Source organism: Schistocerca gregaria, chromosome X (genome assembly GCF_023897955.1).
Source record: "Schistocerca gregaria isolate iqSchGreg1 chromosome X, iqSchGreg1.2, whole genome shotgun sequence".
Taxonomy (NCBI): domain Eukaryota; kingdom Metazoa; phylum Arthropoda; class Insecta; order Orthoptera; family Acrididae; genus Schistocerca; species Schistocerca gregaria.
Genome location: NC_064931.1, coordinates 572732803 through 572756593, shown reverse-complemented (window position 1 = coordinate 572756593; position 23791 = coordinate 572732803). Strand labels below are relative to the sequence as shown.

At 40.1% G+C, this 23791-nt stretch overlaps 1 protein-coding gene across 1 annotated transcript in view; it reads right to left on the bottom strand.

Annotated features, from left to right (window-relative positions):
- Nucleotides 1–23791, bottom strand: part of LOC126297528 (lysosomal Pro-X carboxypeptidase) — a 61789-nt gene that overhangs the window by 7304 nt on the left and 30694 nt on the right. Inside the window, exon 7 of the mRNA XM_049988436.1 lies at nt 13111–13266. Coding sequence (XP_049844393.1) covers nt 13111–13266 — 156 coding nt within the window. The remainder of the gene's footprint in view (nt 1–13110; nt 13267–23791) is intronic.

Here is a 23791-nt window from a genome sequence, read left to right as displayed (position 1 = left end):
AGTGAAAATTCAAAATAAAAAATATCGTCCAGGCAGAAATTTCAATATAAATATAAGTACTAAGGATAGTAAGTTTTAGAACCTGACAGTATTTCATCAAAATGTACAATCCCTATCCAACAAAGTAAACGAATTTCAAATTTTGTTGGAAAGTGACATGAAAAACACCTCTGTATTATGTTTTACTGAACATTGGCTTGACAAAGAGAAACTTCATATGCTATGCATTCCAGATTTTGTATTGGGTAGTTATTTTTGTTGTAAGTTCTATAAACATAGTGTTAGTTGCATTTATGTTCAAAATAGCATAAATTTTAAATGTATGCCGTATGTAGCAAAATTATCCACAGAGAAAGATATTGAGGTAAATGGAATTGGAATCACATACGAAAAAATTGCTATAATTTGTTTATACAGGGTGCCAACTGGCAATATTAACATTATGTTAAAGAACCTTGAAAATATCTTACACAAGATTACACAAAAAAATAGAAAACTTTTTATATGTGGGGATTTCAACATTGACTTTGCAAGTGAGTCTAATGAAAAAACTGCTTTAATGAACCTCTTAGCAACTTTCAATTTAAAGGCTACTACAGAAACGCCAACACACATCAAAAAAACCTCAGCCACAATCCTTGATCAAATATTTACAAATGTGCCCTTGAAACATACAACACAAACCCACAATACAGGCTTTGGGGACCACACAGCCCAAGAAATTAGTATAATATTAGGAATACTGCTTAGTTCAACTGAATGTCTAACTAATACATCTAGGAAATATAATGACCAGAATATACAACATTTCCTTAACTATCTGCATAAAGAAACTTGGGAAGACATCTATGAATGTGAAAGTACAAATGATAAGTTTGATAAATTCCTAAATAGTTTTACCTATTATTTTGAACTTTGCTTTCCACTCCATAAAAAGACAGTCACAAAAAAGGATCTGAAAATAAAATGTGTCACAACAGGGATACAAATATCTGTGAAGAAAAAGAGACTACTTCATGAAATATCTAGACAGCACACCACATCCTCAGAATTTGATTCCTATTTTAAGAATTACAAAAAGATTTTAACTAAAGTCATAAAAGAAGCAAAACAAATGGCAAATAGTTCCTTCATAGCAAATGCACAAAATAAAATGAAAGCCATATGGGAGATTGTAAGGCATGAAACAGGAGTAAAACCGAGAGAATACCATAATATCAAACTGAATGAAAACACTTCTGTAATATCTGATCCCCAGCAGATAGCAAATAATTTTAACTCATATTTCTCTGAGGCAGCTGAGATTCTGGTGAAGCAAAACTTTCAAAATGCTGTCACTGCAAATCAGATTAAAACTATCCCTAGTAACAAGCCTCTCTTCCTACAACCAACAGATGAACAGGAAATGCTAAAAACAATAGGGGAGCTAAAATCAAAATTTTCCTCTGGTACTGACAAAATACCAGACCATATCATTGTACGGACGCAGGAGGAGCTGGCCACTCTTCGCGAACAGCTGAGCGTGTTGATGGCCGCGGTCAGCCGTCTTCAGGCTGCTGCCTCGGAGTGTAGCGGCAGTGGGGAGTCTGGTGCGTCGCATGGTGCACCCCAGGTGTTAGATGCTTCACCCACTGTCCCTGCTGTCAAGACATCTTCGCGGGTACCGGGCGCGGTTGGGCCACCCTCTCCCCAAGGGGAGTGGCGGGTTCAGCGGCGTTCGCGGCGCACGAGGCGGAGGGTCAATGTGGAGGCTGGCCGTGTGGCATCGCCCGCTCTGCCTGTGAGTGGACATGTGGCTGCTCCTTCAGCAAGGTCCGAGCAGGCACACGGGGGGAGGGGTTTATTAGTTATTGGGAGCTCCAACGTTAGGCGGGTGATGGAGCCCCTTAGGGAAATAGCGGAAAGGTCGGGGAAGAAGGCCAGTGTTCACTCTGTCTGCTTGCCGGGGGGTCTCATCCGAGATGTGGAGGAGGCCCTACCGGCGGCGATAGAGAGCACTGGGTGCACCCGACTGCAAATTGTTGCTCATGTCGGCACCAATGACTCTTGCCGTCTGGGTTCAGAGGTCATCCTCAGTTCGTACAGGCGGTTGGCGGAGTTGGTGAAGGTGGAAAGCCTCGCTCGCGGGGTGGAATCAGAGCTAACTATTTGTAGTATCGTTCCGAGAACCGATCGCGGTCCTCTGGTTTGGAGCCGAGTGGAAGGCTTAAACCAGAGGCTCAGACGATTCTGCGGAGAGCTGGGGTGCAAATTTCTCGACCTCCGCTATCGGGTGGAGAAATGTAGGGTCCCCCTGAATAGGTCAGGCGTGCACTACACGCCGGAAGCGGCTACGAGGGTAGCGGAGTACGTGTGGAGTGCACATGGGGTTTTTTTAGGTTAGAGAATTCCCTCCCTAGGCCCGACAAGACGCCTCCTGAGACGCGGCAAGGCAGGAGTAGGCAAAATGCAACAAGGAATAACAATATTAATGTGCTAATAGTAAACTGCAGAAGCGTCTATAGAAAGGTCCCAGAACTGCTCTCATTAATAAACGGTCACAACGCCCATATAGTACTAGGAACAGAAAGTTGGCTGAAACCAGATGTAAACAGTAATGAAATCCTAAACTCTGATTGGAATTTATACCGCAGAGATAGGCTGGACAGTGAAGGGGGAGGCGTGTTTATAGCGATAAGAAGTGCAATAGTATCGAAGGAAATTGACGGAGATTCGAATTGTGAAATGATTTGGGTGAAGGTCACGGTTAAAGCAGGCTCAGACATGGTAATTGGATGTCTCTATAGGCCCCCGGGCTCAGCAGCTGTTGTGGCTCAGCACCTGAAGAATAATTTGGAAAATATTTCGAGTAGATTTCCCCACCATGTTATAGTTCTGGGTGGAGATTTTAATTTGCCGGATATAGACTGGGAGACTCAAACGTTCATAACGGGTGGCAGGGACAAAGAATCCAGTGAAATATTTTTAAGTGCTTTATCTGAAAACTACCTTGAGCAGTTAAACAGAAAACCGACTCGTGGCGATAATATATTAGACCTTCTGGTGACAAACAGACCCGAACTATTTGAATCAGTTAATGCAGAACAGGGAATCAGCGATCATAAAGCGGTTACTGCGTCGATGATTTCAGCCGTAAATAGAAATATTAAAAAAGGTAGGAAGATTTTTCTGTTTAGCAAAAGTGACAAAAAGCAGATTACAGAGTACCTGACGGCTCAACACAAAAGTTTTGTCTCAAGTGCAGATAGTGTTGAGGATCAGTGGACAAAGTTCAAAACCATGGTACAATATGTGTTAGATGAGTATGTGCCAAGCAAGATCGTAAGAGATGGAAAAGAGCCACCGTGGTACAACAACCGAGTTAGAAAACTGCTGCGGAAGCAAAGGGAACTTCACAGCAAACATAAACATAGCCAAAGCCTTGCAGTCAAACAAAAATTACGCGAAGCGAAATGTAGTGTGAGGAGGGCTATGCGAGAGGCTTTCAATGAATTCGAAAGTAACGTTCTATGTACTGACTTGGCAGAAAATCCTAAGAAATTTTGGTCCTATGTCAAAGCGGTAGGTGGATCAAAACAAAATGTCCAGACACTCTGTGACCAAAATGGTACTGAAACAGAGGATGACAGAGTAAAGGCCGAATTACTAAATGTCTTCTTCCAAAGCTGTTTCACAGAGGAAGACTGCACTGTGCTTCCTTCTCTAGATTGTCGCACAGTTGACAAAATGGTAGATATCGAAGTAGACGACAGAGGGATAGAGAAACAATTAAAATCGCTCAAAAGAGGAAAGGCCGCTGGTCCTGATGGGATACCAGTTCGATTTTACACAGAGTACGCGAAGGAACTTGCCCCCCTTCTTGCAGCGGTGTACCGTAGGTCTCTAGAAGAGCAAAGCGTTCCAAAGGATTGGAAAAGGGCACAGGTCATCCCCGTTCTCAAGAAGGGACGTCGAACAGATGTGCAGAACTATAGACCTATATCTCTAACGTCGATCAGTTGTAGAATTTTGGAACACGTATTATGTTCGAGTATAATGTCTTTTCTGGAGACTAGAAATCTACTCTGTAGGAATCAGCATGGGTTTCGAAAAAGACGATCGTGTGAAACCCAGCTCGCGCTATTCGTCCACGAGACTCAGAGGGCCTTAGACACGGGTTCACAGGTAGATGCCGTGTTTCTTGACTTCCGCAAGGCGTTTGACACAGTTCCCCATAGTCGTTTAATGAACAAAGTAAGAGCATACGGACTATCAGATCAATTGTGTGATTGGATTGAGGAGTTCCTAGATAACAGAACGCAGCACGTCATTCTCAATGGAGAGAAGTCTTCCGAAGTAAGAGTGATTTCAGGTGTGCCGCAGGGGAGTGTCATAGGACCGTTGCTGTTCACAATATACATAAATGACCTGGTGGATGACATCGGAAGTTCACTGAGGCTTTTTGCAGATGATGCTGTGATGTATCGAGAGGTTGCAACAATGGAAAATTGTACTGAAATGCAGGAGGATCTGCAGCGAATTGACGCATGGTGCACGGAATGGCAATTGAATCTCAATGTAGCGAAGTGTAATGTGATGCGAATACATAGAAAGATAGGTCCCTTATCATTTAGCTACAAAATAGCAGGTCAGCAACTGGAAGCAGTTAATTCCATAAATTATCTGGGAGTACGCATTAGGAGTGATTTAAAATGGAATGATCATATAAAGTTGATCGTCGGTAAAGCAGATGCCAGACTGAGATTCATTGGAAGAATCCTAAGGAAATGCAATCCGACAACAAAGGAAGTAGGTTACAGTACGCTTGTTCGCCCAATGCTTGAATACTGCTCAGCAGTGTGGGATCCGCACCAGGTAGGGTTGATAGAAGAGATAGAGAAGATCCAACGGAGAGCAGCGCGCTTCGTTACAGGATCATTTAGTAATTGCGAAAGCGTTACGGAGATGATAGATAAACTCCAGTGGAAGACTCTGCAGGAGAGACGCTCAGTAGCTCGGTACGGGCTTTTGTTGAAGTTTCGAGAACATACCTTCACCGAAGAGTCAAGCAGTATATTGCTCCCTCCTACGTATATCTCGCGAAGAGACCATGAGGATAAAATCAGAGAGATTAGAGCCCACACAGAAGCATACCGACAATCCTTCTTTCCACGTACAATACGAGACTGGAATAGAAGGGAGAACCGATAGAGATACTCAGGGTACCCTCCGCCACACACCGTCAGGTGGCTTGCGGAGTACGGATGTAGATGTAGATGTAGATTAAAAAATGTGCACCCTTAGTAGTTAAGCCCATGGTAGACATATGCAATAGTTCACTTTCTCAGGGAATCTTCCCAGAAAGGCTAAAAATAGCTGAAGTGAAGTCATTGTTCAAAAAGGGTGAAAAAACAGATATAACATAGGCCAGTCTCTCTACTATCTGTTTTTTCTAAAATAATTGAAAAAATCTTTTATAAAAGACTCGTAGATTTCAATGAAAAAAATAAACTTTTCTCAGCTACACAGCATGGTTTCCGAAAATGTAAATCCACTGAGACAGCTGTTATTGATTTATTAAATGAAGCTTTAAATGTATTAGATAAAAAAGAACACATAGCAGCAGTATTCCTAGATCTTTCAAAAGCATTTGACATCATTAACCATGGTCTTTTGCTTAGAAAGCTAGAAAATGTTGGTGTCAGAGGCCCAGCCTATGAATGGGTAAAGTCATATCTACAAAACAGACACCAAATAGTTGAAGTCTTGTACAAAGGAGGAAAAAATTTGACTTCCTATCAATCAAAAAAACAGTGTGTTAAATATGGTGTGCCCCAGGGTTCCGTACTGGGACCGATTCTGTTCTTGCTGTTCGTAAATGACTTGGAACCATCCATCCCTAACTATAAGTACATTAAATATGCCGATGATACAAATATACTTATCAAAGGAAAGACCCAAGGAGAGCTCCAAAATGAAATAAAAAAGAGCACTACACATGTATCAAAATGGCTCGCAATGAACAACTTAATAATAAACACACATAAAACAAACACTATGCATCTACACACAGTGCAGAATAAACAGCCTTTAACTGCAACCATAGAACTGTTAGGCAAAAGACTTGAAATTGTAAATAGCACCAAATTTTTGGGAGTTTGGATCCAAGATGACCTAAGGTGGCAGAAACACACACAACACCTATGTAGTAAATTAAATACCATTTGTTATAGTATAAAAATTCTTGCTGGATGCACATCTATGCAAGCCATAAAAAATGTGTACTATGCCCAAGCAGAATCATTACTAAGACATGGTTTAATTTGTCGGGGAAATTCACCACCCAGCAAAAGCTGTTTTATTGCACAAAAAAGAATTATAAGAGCCATAGAAGGCTTAGTACCTCGAACTTCATGCAAACCCACGTTTAAAAAGCTCCATATTCTTCCATTACCATGCCTATATATCCTAGAAACAATAATGTTTATAAGGATAATTGTAGATGAAAATAACAAGATTGCTCCAAAAAACCAAAATATCCATTCACACAACACAAGAAACACTAAAACAAAAAGGACCCTAGCAAGCAGGAAAAAAAAACTGTATAACAAACTACCCAAAGAAATTAAGGCAATAACTGGCATGCATAAATTCAAAACTGCAGTGAGTGACTACTTGCTACAGAATTGTTACTATAGTGCTGATGAATTTTTATCCACAATGTAAATATGTGAAAAATTTAAATAGTTTATACACTTAAGGTCAAAATAAGAAATGTGTACATTAGATTTATCTGTGTATTATATGTGGTCTATTACATAAATGTGTGTGTCTGTATAATCAAGGCCAAAAGTATGAAATGTGTGCGTGTAAAATTTACTTGTGAAATGTTATTCCCATATGTTAAAAGTTATATTGCTATATACTGAAAACCATACAACAGCTTTTTTTTGTTAAACTTAATTGCAAATTATTTGACTTGTCCTATATCATTATGTACCCCTGTACAGTGTATGATTTACAGGACCAATAAATATACAATACAATACAATACAACTAAATTGGTGATCCCTTGATATCTCAGAACATGTCCTACCAACCAATCCCTTCTTCTAGTCAAGTTGTGCCACAAATTTCTCTTCTCCCCAATTCTATTCAGAACCCCCTCATTGCTTATGTGATCTACCCATCTGATCTTCAGCATTCTTCTGTAGCACCACATTTCAAAAGCTTCTATTCTCTTCTTGTCTAAACTATTTATCGTCCATGTTTCACTTCCATACATGGCTACACACCATACAAATACTTTCAGAAAAGACTTCCTGACACTTAAATCTATAATCCATGTAACCAAATTTCTTTTTTCAGAAACGCTTTCCTTGCCATTGCCAGTCTATATTTTATATCCTCTCTACTTCGACAATCATCAGTTATTTTGCTCCCCAAGTAGCAAAACTCATCTACTACTGTAAGTGTCTCATTTCCTAATCTAATTTGCTCACCATCACCTGATTTAATTCAACTACATTCCATTATCCTCGTTTTGCTTTTGTTGATGTTCATCTTATATCCTCCTTTCAAGACACTGTTCATTCCATTGAACTGCTCTTCCTGATCCTTTGCTGTGTCTGACAGAATTATGATGTTATCGGCGAACCTCAAAGTTTTTATTTCTTTTTGGTGGATTTTAATTCCTACTCTGAATATTTCTTTTGTTTCCTTTACTGCTTGCTCAATATACAGATTGAATAACATGGGGGATAGGCTACAACCCAGTGTCACTTCCATCCCAACCACTGCTTCCCTTTCATGTTTCTTGACTCTTATAACTGCCATCTGGTTTCTGTACAAAATGTAAATAGCCTTTCACTCCCTGTATGTGACCCCTGCCACCTTCAGAATTTGAAAGAGAGTATTCCAGTCAACAATGTCAATTTTACTGTGTTAATTATTCCACCTCAACTAATAGCTGTTCTAGTTTTGATTATTTACGTTTGATCTCCTGTTAAATAACAATGTCTTATTCTGTTTAATGTGCACCTAGAATCATGTCGATGGTTAATAGTACCAGCTGTTAACAGGACCTGCAGCACCCATCTCAAAAAAATATGGCTCTATGATAAAAGATGCCATCAATCTGCACCACACAATTACCTTTGCAAAATGAAGCTGTGTGAGCGGATTTTCTGCTGCACATATTCTGCAATTGTGTGTACTGACATCTCCTTGGAAAAGAAAATGGGCTTGGTCTGTCAACAAAATGTTCCATGGCCATTCGTTGTCCACTTCCATGTGAGCCAGAAATTTTAGAGCAAATGTTTGTCTTACTAGCACGTCAGCACGAAGCAACTGCTGAACAAGGGAAATTTTGTATGGATTGTAATGCAGTATGTTTTTTTTTAGAATTTTATGCACCATGCTCAAAGGCATGTCCATAGTTGAGGCAATTCCCCATGCACAGCAAGTTTGCACACTACTGCTCCACACCTCCTGAAATGCTGTAACCACATCTACAGAAAGCGGATAAGTTGTTTTCCTCCCTCTGCCACATCGCATTTTGAATTTCTTAATCATTTTCTTCAGACGCTTGTCAGACATTGGACCAGTGCCCCTCCTCATATTCTCGAGTCTCCAGAACTTTTGTAGAGCTGCTGGTGCACAGTCACCATTCCAGAACTACTAGTGCATGGTCACCATTCCTGTAAAAGAGCTTTACCAGCAGCACATCTGCACTGATACAATCATGCTGAGCATCTCAGATGCCAACTGAGGATTAGCCATGTACCCTGTGACTTTTGTTTTGCATATTCTTCTGCATACAGCACCACCTAGTGGTACAATTTTCATTATTTTTTTTCCACACTGTTTCCCCCTTCAATAATATTCCACACAAACTGAATATCATTCTGACTAGTGGTTATTTTTAACATCATTTTGAAACTGGAACTTTAATTATAATCACCTTTTAGACTGAAAAGTTCTGAAACATTAGCAATATCATTGTGAAATGAGATTTCTGAGCATTTACCATGTCATTTCCAACAACTAGGTACAACACAATTTTTGTGGTTACTTTCTTTTTCTTTTAATTTCTGACTGACATTTTCCTTTGAGGCTTTCAAACATACTCCTAACATCAGTCTCTACAATGCCCACATGCCAAAAACAGTAGAACTGGTATCACACCACATTTCCTGTCAGTTGCCAAAATTAGTATCACACCATCCTTTCAGCCCTCTGCTGGATTCACTGCATATCCACATTACCACCTAGCTGATAGGAAGATTGAGGAAGAGTCATGGATGTGGTTGCTGGGCAGTCTTGGAGAGCAGATCACAACTGTTGCACTCTTAGTAACCAGCTTTCAAACAGGCTAGATGTCTCTCTCGGGAGACAGAGTCTGTGGCTCTGCACTCTGTGACCAGCAGAAATCGAAATGAACTGCTGCCACCTCTCGCTCTTGCTATTTGATTATATTTTGGTTCACATATGCTAGACTGGTCTTCAACCTGAAATTTTCGCTTCAGGGCGTGCCTTGTGTAACCCTACTGTGGAATGTATGTTTTCTTTATCACAAATCCTTTTCTTATTATTTGAAATAGCCATTCTGGAAGCCCTCTCCCAAGTCCTGATCCCTTTATGTTTTGTAAATTTATCTGACAACAGAGATGTTGAGTATGCACATACAGTTTGACACACAAGTGGGTAAAGTACTGGTTTTTGTGGAAAATTGTCAAAGTCTGATTTTGGTGAGATGAATGTTTTTAGGCTAATGAGTAATAAATCATGTTTTGAAAAAGAGTGACGGTTTTTTCCTAAATAATCTAACTGACAGTGTTACATCCCAACTAATGTTAATCTCATTGTTGATTGTGATTAAATGTTGTGGTAAGTCAGTAGTGAATTTTGTTACATCTTCAGACACAGATCCCAGTATCAGCCAGTATAATGTGCACTGAATCCAAGAATTAAGTTTTAGGCTCGACAGGGTGTTGATTATTGCTGTTGAATAATTAACTCAGTTTGAGAATGTAGTTTTTGTGGCAATGTTCTTGGATAAATGCTTCACGGATTTCTTGCCATCTCAGATTTGCATATAATCTCAAGATTTTGATGACTTTCTCTGTCATCATCATCAAGAGTTATCTGTAGGTCATGTGGTACTTTATTTAATTGGCCAAATTATATCATGGAATATCACAAAGTCACAGAGCTTCCATGATTGAACAACATTGGCAGTGATGCTTATTTCTTGTGAAATTAGTGTACATACAGTATATATGATTAATGAAGAGGTGAAGTCTTGATCCCACGTAGAAAGACCACAAATGTGAAGGAAACATAATGACAGACACAAGATGGATGAAGAGGAGCTGAATTTAACATGCACTCTTTGAAATTCTGTATAAAGAAATTATCCACTGCTAGAGACAATGACTATGTAATCAGCTGTTTCATAATATTTACAACTTCACAAAAAGTAGGTGGTTGTCAAAGTATGGTGAAACAATTTACTACTCTCAGGAGAGAAGTGGCCTGCTGACAGCTTTAATGTATCTCGAACAGGGTTGTTTTTGAGCAAAGAGACCATATCCAAACTGCCCATAGTTTCGTCTGGATTTGTAATGATTTGTTTAATTATGTTACAAACATTTAAGAGTTTTTAATATGATGAGTTTTGTAACTTGGTAAGATATTTTACTAGCCTATACGTGGGAAAACCTATAATAATATCAATAGGTCACAGCGGAATGTCATCTTTGTGGATTTCAGGCAAACCATTCAGCCTTAGAGCCTAGGATATCACATTTGCAGATTATTACATTGTCCAGCAGGCCAGAATTCATCAGTATCTTCTCCACTTTTGTGTTAAGTGATAAAGTAGGATCACCATTTTGTAGTTTTGTATGCAATATCTGCCAAAAGTAGTGATGCCTACCATGATATGTTATGTCATTAACGATGAACATTAAATTTCACTTGTCAGCAGGCTGCACAATATGATCTTTATTTCTCCTGAAATTACAGAGCCTATCTGTCTTTGTTACTGTGAACAAGCTATTATCTTAGTCATCTTGAAGAAATGAAAACATGGAAATACTTAATCATCACAATATGGTCAGCCTAAAACATTTATTACTTTCTTTAGAGCTGCAACAAATAAAAGAGGCAGAGTCCTCAGCAGATAAGATATTCAATCCATTTTCTCACCACCCATGAGAGTTAAAGAGATGCTGTATCAGTAAAAGGTAGTGGTCCTGGAATTTTTAAAATTCCTTGTGAATGCAGAAGCAGTTACATTGGTCAATACAAGCAGTTTCAGAATGCTGCACAGAGCACCAGTACCACATTAAATATCACAATTTCAACAAATACGCTATTGCTGAAGACAGCCACACTAACAAACATATGATTATGTTTATCCCATGCACCCACCTACTGACATTCTGTCATCAAAGAAGCCACTGAGATCAGAATGTGTAACAAACACGTTAGCCAGGACAGCAGCTTTATCTTTAGTGGTGTATGGAAGTGAACATTTCATCCCAAAAGGCTACAGAGAAATAACAAAGTATGCATCATCTCCAGAACGAAATTTTTACTCTGCAGCAGAGTGCGCACTGATATGAAACTTCCTGGCAGATTAAAACGGTGTGCCTAACTGAGACTCGAAGTCGCGACCTTTGCCGTTTCCAGGCAAGTGCTCTACTGACTGAGCTACCCAAGCATGACTCATGACCCACCCTCAAAGCTTCAATTCTGCCAGTACCTCATTTCCTACACTCCAAACTTCTCAGGAGCCCCCTGCAAACCTTGCAGAACTAGCACTCCTGGAAGAAAGGATATTGCAGAGACATGGCTTAGCCACAGCCTGGGGAATGTTTCCAGACTGAAATTTTCACTTTGCAGCAGTGTGTGCACGGAAATGAAACTTCCTGACAGATTAAAACTATGTGTTGGGCCAAGACTCAAACTCGGGACCTTTGCATTTCATGTGCAAGTGCTCTGCATGTCTCTGAAATATCCTTTCTTCCAGGAGTGCTAGTTCTGCAAGGTTCACGGAAGAGCTTCTGTGAATTTTAGAAGGTAGGAGACGACATACTGCAGAACTGAAGCTGTGAGGGTGGGTCATGCTAGCTCAGTTGTAGAGCACTTGCCTGCAAAAGCCAAAGGTACTGTGTCAAAGTCTCAGTCCGGCACACAGTTTTAATCTGCCAGGAAGTTTCTAATGCATCATCTAACAAAATCAGCATCACTATCAATGTTCCTTCATCACAGACATTGACAAATCTCTGGTAGCATACGGAAGTTCCATCACTTGACAGCTCCATGATACAATTGGAGCAACTAATGAAATACCACATGCTTCCTGATGATGACAACAGAGAAAGTCATCAAAAGCTAGAGATTACATCCAAAACTGATATGCCAAGAAATCTGTGTTGAATTTATTAAAAAAACTCAGCTGTTTTTAAAAACTGTTTTATTTCAGCTCTCCTATGCCCTTGTATTTTGATAGCTGAGCAGTGGATTTTTTTAAATGAGCATATGCTTGTTCTCAAGCTCACAACCATAAAATATGCTGCATCATAGTTCTATTAATACCCCACTCCATAAACATCTGTTCATGAACATCAGCTAAAAGCTCAGAAAAATGGGGGATAAAATTTCTTATATTCATCTGGGGAGAGAGGGTAGAGATGGGAGTTTATATCACAATGCAAATGATGGAAAGAAATGTAGGATATTAGCAATTGACAAGAGAGTAAAGGTGAATGAAGGGGGAATGAGGCTGGCAGATATACTGGACAGAAGTTCAGAGCTTTCAAATACCAAATTAAAAAATATTATATGACAACAGATCTCATCAGCAGAATATCAGAAAAATAGTATTAGAAAAGGAAATGGGAGAGATTCTTATATACGTGCAAATGTAACATTGTTTGGTATATTTCAAATTTTAACGTGTGTTACCTTAAAAGCACACATGAAGTTGTTCTTGGTAATAGTTTAATAATATAACATTGTAGCAGTGGTGAAAGAAATACATTTCAAAACAAGAGTATTTAGCGATTTTTATCTGTTTTTGTTTTTTAAAATATTTAACAGAAAATATAAGATAATTCATACCTGAAAGTCCCAGCCAAGTTCACCAAGTTTTGGTGAAGCATCTACACTGATATTCAAACATTTCTCTTTACCGGTATACACATTCAAACCACTGAATAGCATTTGCAGAAGTGGTTTATCTGGTAAAGATGAATTATACAGCTTGCTACACATAGTCTGTAAGGTAACAAAAAGACAGTTCAGCGGAAAATAGGATAAACAATGAAAAAATACCATGATATTTTATCAAGTACAAAAAATTGTTGATTACATTTCATTTTAAATTTCTGTTGCAGTAAACTGAAGTTGTTGAATGTGGCAAGGTGTCTGCAGTATTGTATAATTAACATAACTGAAGAACATAAACAATGTTTTTCAAAGTTCTTTATGCACCAGGAGTAATCCAATGGAATCAAATAATTCCAAACAGTGACACCCACAATGCTACAAATGGTCACTAAGAATTGTACAGTATGATGATGAGTCACTAGCACCTTGACATTGGTAATGGGAAAATAAAAATTCTACCATCACCAAAGGTAGCTGGTTGCAGTCATTTTTGAAAACCTTTATTTGTCATAGTGACAGTGTTCCACAACCACAATGGACAAAAGTTTTAGTATTTACAGGGAGATGGGCCTCCTGGAGGGAAGAAAGGAAGGAATAATACAGTTTGATGTCTGGTTAATATTGAGGTTATTAGACACAGAGCATAAGATTGGATATAATTACAATGAGGAAGAAGATAAATGACATCCCTTACAAATGAACCATCACCATAACTAATTTATGAAAACTACGTAAAACCTAAAGCTTGATGACAAGATTAGAAGTGTAATCCTGTTGCTCCTGAATGAAAGTCCAGTGCCTCAATTGCAGTGCTGCTTCACTTGTTGCATAATATGCAGATAAGTACTGGACAGACACACTGTCTATATGACAGTTTAACAAGTACTTTTCACCTCTGACCCACTGACTATTTCCAGCACCTTTATTTAGGCTAGCAAGTCACTCATTCTCATCTTGTGGCAAATCAACATCCTGACAAAACAAAAATTAATGGAACAGGGCTGGATTTCATTGCTCTCGGAAGTGCATATTTTAAATTTACAATTAGCAAACAATGTGGCAAGCTATACCAAATGTTCCTCTAAATCCTCATTTTGTAACAGTCAACCAAACAGTTATGTTTTACTGTAATCTTCAATGATGGTTATAATTATGAGACACCCTAGTCTGCTTTGTCACTTCCATTAATAGTAATCCAGAATGATATAAGAATAATATTTAGTATACTTCATCAAAGTCTTACAAGTATTACCGAGCGAGGTGGCGCAGTGGTTAACACACTGGACTCGCATTCGGGAGGACGATGGTTCAATCCTGTCTTCGGCCATCCTGATTTAGGTTTTCCGTGATTTCCCTAAATCGCTTCAGGCAAATGCCGGGATGGTTCCTTTGAAAGGTCACGGCCGATTTCCTTCCCCATCCTTCCCTCACCCGAGCTTGCGCTCCATCTCTAATGACCTAGTTGTCAACGGGACGTTAAACACTAATCTCTTTCTCCTCCTCCTCTTACAAGCATTGGAATGAATGTTGCTCACTAGGGGTATTTTGTTGGCTGTTTCAATCCCGATATGTGCTCTCACACCTGCTGAACAAAGGTCCTAAGGCACAATAAATAAAAACAATCCACAGAATCCTGTACATACTTCTTTTATTGTCTGGCACTTATATACACAGTGACAATTAACCCATGAACCTTGGACCACCTAGGCTGTCGTAAAGGAAATAAATTCAATTTTTCTCCATACCAGGGCATAAAGGAAACATACACAAATGGACAAACCACCGAAATAGTAAAAGATGCTTGCAGGAAACACAATCTTCAATTATGCAACACTTGTGTGTTCGTATTTCAGAAATAAACTGCTTTCAGCAATATACAAACTTTTATTTACAGGAACCTGACTGATTTCATGATATCAGGTCATATCTTCAGGTGTACATCTACAAGATAGGAAACATACAATAGATATTATGATAAAAAGAAGAGAGGCATTATGTGGAGAAAACCTGTAAGTTCTTCATGAACAAACAGATTGAGGAATGTGTTAGGGACCCAACTGCTAAACATGCTGATGTATTAAAAAAGTACTTTAAGAATACTAAGGTCTTCCCTCAGAAGTTTAAAATTAAGAAGTTAGTTCCCATAAGCCTAAGGTCTTCCCTCAGAAGTTTAAAATGAAGAAGTTAGTTCTCATGAACCTTGGACCACCTAGGCTGAGAACCACATTTAAGGTGCACAGTGGTGGGCTCCAGTAAGTACTATTGTTAAAACAAGAGGGAGGGGGGCAGGGAGAGTTGGGTATCAGAGTAAGCAAGCACTAGCAAAATACATAAATGAACATTATTCTCACCCGAGTAACTTTAGTATTCATAATAGAGAACAGCTAATCAATAAGCTGTCAGATTTGAATATTCTGCAGGGCATGCATATGGCATAATAGATATAAAAAACATGTATACCAACATTCTGGTCAACATTGTACAGGGTATGATTGATCAAAACTTGAGGCATTACAGAAGATGGCCTGCTGATGAGGTTGATGATGTCCCTAAGCTACTGAGTGCAATGCTCAGCTATCATTATTTCATGTTTAGGGATCCTACCTACATTTGGAAGCATGGGCTCTCTGTTGTCATATGGCAGTGCTAATATATTTATGACTAACTCTTAAAATGACATTGGTGCTTTGCTTCCCACCTATGCCAATAATATTGTCCTATGGTGCAGATATCTTGATGCCAAATTTCTGCTGTACAACAGTTCTAAGGTCGAATGCTGTGATTTTGTTGATAAAATTAATGCTGTACATGAGAAGGTACAGTTTATCATAGAATACAGTGAGGGAGGTTGACTACACCTACATCTACATCTATACCTACATAGATACTCCACGAGCCACCATATGGTGCGTGACAGAGGGTACCCTGTTCCACTACCAGTCATTTCCTTTCTTGTTCCACTCGCAAATAGGACGAAGGAAAAACGACTGTATATATGCCTTCGTATCAGCCCTAATTTCTTGTATCTTATCTTCATGGCCCTTACATGCAATGTATGTTGGTGGTAGTCTCTAAACTTTCTCAATAGTGTTTCTTGAAAAGAAAGTCGCCTTCCCTCCAGGGATTTATATCCAAGTTCCTGAAGCATCTCCGTAATACTCATGTGTTGTTTGAACCTACGGGTAACAAATCTAGCAGCCCACCTCTGAATTGCTTCGATGTCTTCCTTTAATCTAACCTCGTATGGATCCTACAAACTTGAGCAGTACTCAAGAATAAGTCAGACCAGAGTCCTATATGTCATCTGCTTTACAGGTGAACCACTTTTTCCTAAAATTGTCCCAATAAACCAAAGTTGAGCATTCGCCTTCCCTACCACAGTTCTCACATGCTTGTTGTATCTCATACCGCTTTGCAACACTACGCCCACATATTTAAATGACTTGACTGTGTCAAGCAGGAGATTATATCTGAACATTATACATTTGATTTGCATTACCTTATATTTTTCCACATTTAGGGCTGGCTGACATTCATCACACCAACTGGAAATTTTGTCTAAGTCATCTTCTATTTTTCTACAGTCACTCAACTTCGACACCTTACCGTACACCATGGCATCATCAGCAAACAACCATAGACTGCTGCCCACCTTGTCCACCAAAGCATTTATGTGTATAGAGAATAACAGCAGTCCTATCACACTTCTGTGGGGCAGTCCTGATAATAACCTTGTCTCTGATGAACACTCACCATCAAGGACAACATGCTGTGTTCTATTACTTAAGAAGTCTTTGAGCCACTCACATATCTGTGAACTTATTCCACATGCACATACCTTCATTAACAGCCTGCAATGGGGCATCTTGTCAAACACTTTCCAGAAATCTAGAAATGTGGAATTTGCCTGTTGCCCTTCATCCACAGTTCACAGTATATCATGTGAGAAAAGAGCAAACTGAGTTTCGCATGAGCAATGCTTTATAAAACCATGCTGATTCATGGACCTAACCTTCTCAGTCTCAAGAAAATTTATTCTATTTAAACTGAGAATATGTTCAGTGATTCTGTACCAAAGAGAAGTTAGGGATATTGGTCTTAATTTCACGGGTCCATTCTTTTACATTTCTTATATACTGGAGTCACCTGCACTTTTTACCAGTCACTCAGGACTGTGTGCTGGGTGAGAGATTCACGATAAATGCAAGCTAAAAGCACTCCGTCTTCAGGACACGAGTGGCCTACCGGGACCATCCGACCGCCGTGTCATCCTCAGTGGAGGATACGGATAGGAGGAGCGTGGGGTCATAAATGCAAGCTAGGTAAGGGGTCAATGCTGTAGAACAATCTTTGTAAAATCGAACTGGTATTCCATCCAGACTTTATTTACTTTCAAATCTTTCAGTTGTTTCCCTACGGCAGGGATACTTACTTTGTTGTCCATATGGGAGTCTGTCCAATAGTCAAATGATGGTATGCCTGTATGATTTTCCTGTGTGAATGATTTCTTGAATATAAAATTTAAAACTTTAGCTTTCGTTTTTCTATCTCCAACTGCCACACCAAACAGGCCAACAAGGGATTGAATGGAAGCCTTAGAACCACTTAGCAATTTTACATAAGATCAAAATTTTCTTATGTTCTCTGCCAGATCTTTTGCTAAGGTGCGACGGTGGTAGTTGTTATATGCTTCACGCATAGAACTTCACAGATGCCTGAATCTCTACTAGGCTTTGCTTATCATTTGTGCATTCCCTTTTGAACTGAGTTGAAACAGCCTCTGCTTCCTCAGCATCCTCCAAATTTCATTATTAAACCATGGTGGGTCATTTCCATCCTTTATCCACTTACTAGACACATAACTCTCCAGACCAGAATTTACAATCTGCTTAAACTTTGCCCATTATTTTTCTGTGTCCATCTTATTGGAACCATGTGATACCAGTTCCCTATCTAAGTGAGATACTATAACAGCTTAGCTGTTCTATCTAGCAGAAATACTCTCCTAGACTTCTTAATTGACATATGAACTTTTGTAATCATAGTTGCTATAATTATATCATGATCACTAATCCCTGTTCTATTCTGACATTGTTGGTAAGGTCTGGCATATTTGGAGCCACAAGGTGTAAGATATTTCCATTGCGTGTGGGCTGCTGAGCTATCTGCTCAAGACAGTTCTAAGAAACACCTTTAAAAGTATTTCACATGACTGTCTGCCTGTACCCTCTGCAATGAATCCATAGACATCACAATCTATACTCAGTAGGTAAAAGCAGCTTCCAACTAGTATTGCATGCTCTGCGTATTTACATGCTATTGACCCTAGACTTTCTTTGAATGACTCTAGAACTGCCACAGCAGTATTGGGTGGCCAGTAAAAATCTCCAACAATTAATTTGGTTTCACCTCACCTGCTGTATGTGACCAGATAACTTCACTGTCACACTCAACTTTGACCTCAATAGAGACAATATTTTTGTGAAATGTAATGAAACACTCCCCCTCCTATGGTCTCTAAATGGTCTTTCCAATATACATTTCATGACTCACTAAATATCTCAAAGCTTTCCAACTCAGGTTCTTACAGCTCTCAGACCCAAGAAATTTATTACGAATACTTCATCTACATCTACATCTACATGACTACTCTGCAATTCACATTTAAGTGCTTGGCAGAGGGTTCATCAAACCACAATCATACTATCTCTCTACTATTCCACTCCCGAACAGCGAGCGGGAAAAACGAACACCTAAACCTTTCTGTTCAAGCTCTGATTTCTCGTATTTTATTTTGATGATCATTCCTACCTATGTAGGTTGGGCCCAACAAAATATTTTCGCATTCGGAAGAGAAAGTTGGTGACTGAAATTTCGTAAAAAGGTCTCGCCGCGACGAAAAACGTCTATGCTGTAATGACTTCCATCCCAACTCATGTATCATATCTGCCACACTCTCTCCCCTATAACGTGATAATACAAAATGAGCTGCCCTTTTTTGCACCCTTTCGATGTCCTCTGTCAATCCCACCTGGTAAGGATCCCACACCGCACAGCAATATTCTAACAGAGGACGAACGAGTGTAGTGTAAGCTGTCTCTTTAGTGGACTTGTTGCATCTTCTAAGTGTCCTGCCAATGAAACGCAACCTTTGGCTCGCCTTCCCGACAATATTATCTATGTGGTCCTTCCAACTGAAGTTGTTCGTAATTTTAACACCCAGGTACTTACTTGAATTGACAGCCTTGAGAATTGTACTATTTATCGAGTAATCGAATTCCAACGGATTTCTTTTGGAACTCATGTGGAACATCTCACACTTTTCGTTATTTAGCTTCAACTGCCACCTGACACACCATACAGCAATCTTTTCTAAATCGCTTTGCAACTGATACTGGTCTTCGGATGACCTTACTAGACGGTAAATTACAGCATCATCTGCGAACAATCTAAGAGAACTGCTCAGATTGTCACCCAGGTCATTTATATAGATCAGGAACAGCAGAGGTCCCAGGACGCTTCCCTGGGGAACACCTGATATCACTTCAGTTTTACTTGATGATTTGCCGTCTATTACTACGAACTGCGACCTTCCTGACAGGAAATCACGAATCCAGTCGCACAACTGAGACGATACCCCATAGCTCCACAGCTTGATTAGAAGTCGCTTGTGAGGAACGGTGTCAAAAGCTTTCCGGAAATCTAGAAATACGGAATCAACTTGAGATCCCCTGTCGATAGCGGCCATTACTTCGTGCGAATAAAGAGCTAGCTGCGTTGCACAAGAGCGATGTTTTCTGAAGCCATGCTGATTACGTGTCAATAGATCGTTCCCTTCGAGGTGATTCATAATGTTTGAATACAGTATATGCTCCAAAACCCTACTGCAAACTGATGTCAATGATATAGGTCTGTAGTTAAATGGATTACTCCTACTACCCTTCTTGAACACTGGTGCGACCTGCGCAATTTTCCAATCTGTAGGTACAGATCTATCGGTGAGCGAGCAGTTGTATATGAGTGCTAAGTAGGGAGCTATAGTATCAGCGTAATCTGAAAGGAACCTAATCGGTATACAATCTGGACCTGAAGACTTGCCCGTGTCAAGCGATTTGAGTTGCTTCGCAACCCCTAAGGTATCTACTTCTAAGAAACTCATGCTAGCAGATGTTCGTGTTTCAAATTCTGGAATATTCCATTCGTCTTCCCTGGTGAAGGAATTTCGGAAAACTGCGTTCAATAACTCCGCTTTAGCGGCACAGTCGTCGATAACAGTACCATCGGAACTGCGCAGCGAAGGTATTGACTGCGTCTTGCCGCTTGTGTACTTTACATACGACCAGAATTTCTCCGGATTTTCTACCAAATTTCGAGACAATGTTTCGTTATGGAACCTATTAAAGGCATCTCGCATCGAAGTACATGCCAAATTTCGTGCGTCTGTAAATTTTAGCCCATCTTCGGGATTTCGCGTTCTTCTGAACTTCGCATGCTTTTTCCGTTGCCTCTGCAACAGCGTTCGGACCTTTTTTGTGTACCACGGGGGATCCGTTCCATCTCTTACCAATTTATGAGGTATGAATATCTCAATTGCTGTTGCTACTATATCTTTGAATTTGAGCCACATCTCGTCCACATTCGCATAAACTTCCAACAGTTTACTGATAAAATTATGGCAGTCGAAGTGTCTTTTGACGTCCCTTGCTGCATAGTGATTGGCGAGTGTTCATCAGAGCACCTCAAACTACTGCCTGGCCTAAAAGACCCTTATGAGCACTCCACAAGTACTTGGCTATGTGAGTAGCTGCTTCCTTTGTGTAGCACACCCCTGACCTGTCAAGGGGAGTCCTGCAAATCCCCACATGATAATGCAGATCTAGAAATCTGCAGCCAACATCACAGAGTTGACAAAGCCTTTGGTTGAGACCCTCCACTTATTTATTTATTTCTCAAAATTTCCTTACAGGATACAAGGATTGGGTATGACAGTTTTAGAAAGGCTACAATGATGGATACTGTCATACACTGTAGTTTTAGTACCCCACTTGCATACAAGATGGCAGTTTTTAGATCAATGTTTCAATGCGTTCACAGTGTACCCTTGTGCCACAAGGTGTATCATTGAGAATTTTAGTGTATTCTACATGTTGTGTATGTCAACAGATATGATGCTATTGAGATAATTAAATATTAATAAATGTATACTGTGCAAAAAGGAATTTTCTAGGAATAGGCAGAGATCAAATGGTAATGAATTCAAACTACTGAGGTTGGACAAGGAGGAAGACAAATTCATTGGTTGCCACAAGATACCATACTTTGGCACGATTTCACAGAAAGTAGACAAAAAGCTAATGACAAAAAAAAAATGAAGCCAGTGTTCTTTATTCCACAGAATCTTGGCCAAAGACTTGTACACAGAGAGAAGGTAGCTTGTAAAAAGTATAACGCTACTGGTGTATATTCCATCAGTGCAGCAACTGTCTTGCCAGGCATGTGGGGGAGACTGACAGAGGGTTTGGCATAAAGTTCCGAGGACACCAAAGTCTGAGGAATTCAAATTCTACTTTAAGTAACCACTCATGTGATACTGGATACTCCATAACAGGTTAGCTAATAATTTAAAAGCCTTACCCAGAGAAGTAAAGGGGCACTTTAAACATTCTGGAAGAGATTGGAATTATACAGAGTCTAAAGCTATACCCTTAACACACCCTTAATAATCGTGTGGAGTTAAGACAGTACAATGTACTATCCAACTTTGCCTTTCAAGGAATAATGTCATAGTTCTCTGTCTCCTTAGTTACTGATCCTAGGTTTGATGTTATACACTCTAGTGTCTGGTCTAATTGGTTTTATCTATTTTATATGCTGAAGTATTCTATAGTTTATATGGTTGTGTTAAGTAATGGGGGGGGGGGGCTCAATCATTTCCACCATACTTGAATGTGCACAAAAATGTTTGTAGCTTTCCCTGTTATGTGTAGGGTGGCACTAGTGCCCTCCAAGACACACATGAGCATATTGGCTAGCAGTGTGCCCCTGCACAGCAACATGGTTGGAGGCTTGCTGTGCACTGCTCCCTGGTACGAAGTGAGTTTTCTTAACCATTGGGCTTTCAGCATTACTAGCTGGGATTTTTTAGGTTTTTTTTGTTGTCTTATTTTGCTCTTTCTATTGTAGGTTAACATGCTTTTAATATGTCAGTTTTTCAACTGGCCAATCTGATGCCCTGCTTTTTGTGAGTAACAGTATTTTATTTTGAGAAGGTTGACTCCCCTTTCTTCCTGCATCATGAGCTTAATGTTTTACTGACATGTGAGTATTTCATATTGATTGTCACAGAGCTTAGATTATTAGGATAGGTTTCCAGAATGAGATTTTCACTCTGCAGCGGAGCGTGCGCTGATATGAAACTTCCTGGCAGATTAAAATTGAGTGTCCGACCGAGACTCGAACTCGGGACCTTTGCCTTTCGCGGGCAAGTGCTCTACCATCTGAGATACCGAAGCACGACTCACGCCCAGTACCCACAGCCTTACTTCTGCCAGTATCCGTCTCCTACCTTCCAAACTTTACAGAAGCTCTCCTGCGAACCTTGCAGAACTAGCACTCCTGAAAGAAAGGATATTGCGGAGACATGGCTTAGCCACAGCCTGGAGGATGTTTCCAGAATGAGATTTTCACTCTGCAGCGGAGCGTGCGCTGATATGAAACTTACTGGCAGATTAAAACTGTGTGTCCGACCGAGACTCGAACTCGGGACCTTTGCCTTTCGCGGGCAAGTGCTCTACCATCTGAGCTACCGAAGCACGACTCACGCCCGGTACTCACAGCCTTACTTCTGCCAGTATCCGTCTCCTACCTTCCAAACTTTACAGAAGCTCTCCTGCGAACCTTGCAGAACTAGCACTCCTGAAAGAAAGGATATTGCGGAGACATGGCTTAGCCACAGCCTGGGGGATGTTTCCAGAATGACATTTTCACTCTGCAGCGGAGCGTAAAGTTTGGAAGGTAGGAGACGGATACTGGCAGAAGTAAGGCTGCGAGTACCGGGCGTGAGTCGTGCTTCGGTAGCTCAGATGGTAGAGCACTTGCCCACGAAAGGCAAAGGTCCCGAGTTCGAGTCTCGGTCGGACACACAGTTTTAATCTGCCAGGAAGTTTCATATCGGCGCACGCTCCGCTGCAGAGTGAAAATCTCATTCTGGAAACATCCCCCAGGCTGTGGCTAAGCCATGTCTCCGCAATATCCTTTCTTTCAGTAGTGCTAGTTCTGCAAGGTTCGCAGGAGAGCTTCTGTAAAGTTTGGAAGGTAGGAGACGGATACTGGCAGAAGTAAGGCTGTGAGTACCGGGCGTGAGTCGTGCTTTGGTAGCTCAGATGGTAGAGCACTTGCCCGCGAAAGGCAAAGGTCCTGAGTTCGAGTCTCGGTCGGACACACAGTTTTAATCTGCCAGGAAGTTTCATTAGGATAGGTATCTGCCTTTTTATCATAATGTTGATTGTATGTTTAGCATCTTGTAGATGTACACCTGAAGATGTGATTTGATATCACAAAACAGTCATGCTCCTGTAATAAAAGATCATATACGGCTAAAGCAGTTTATTTCTAAAACATGGATACTTCAGGG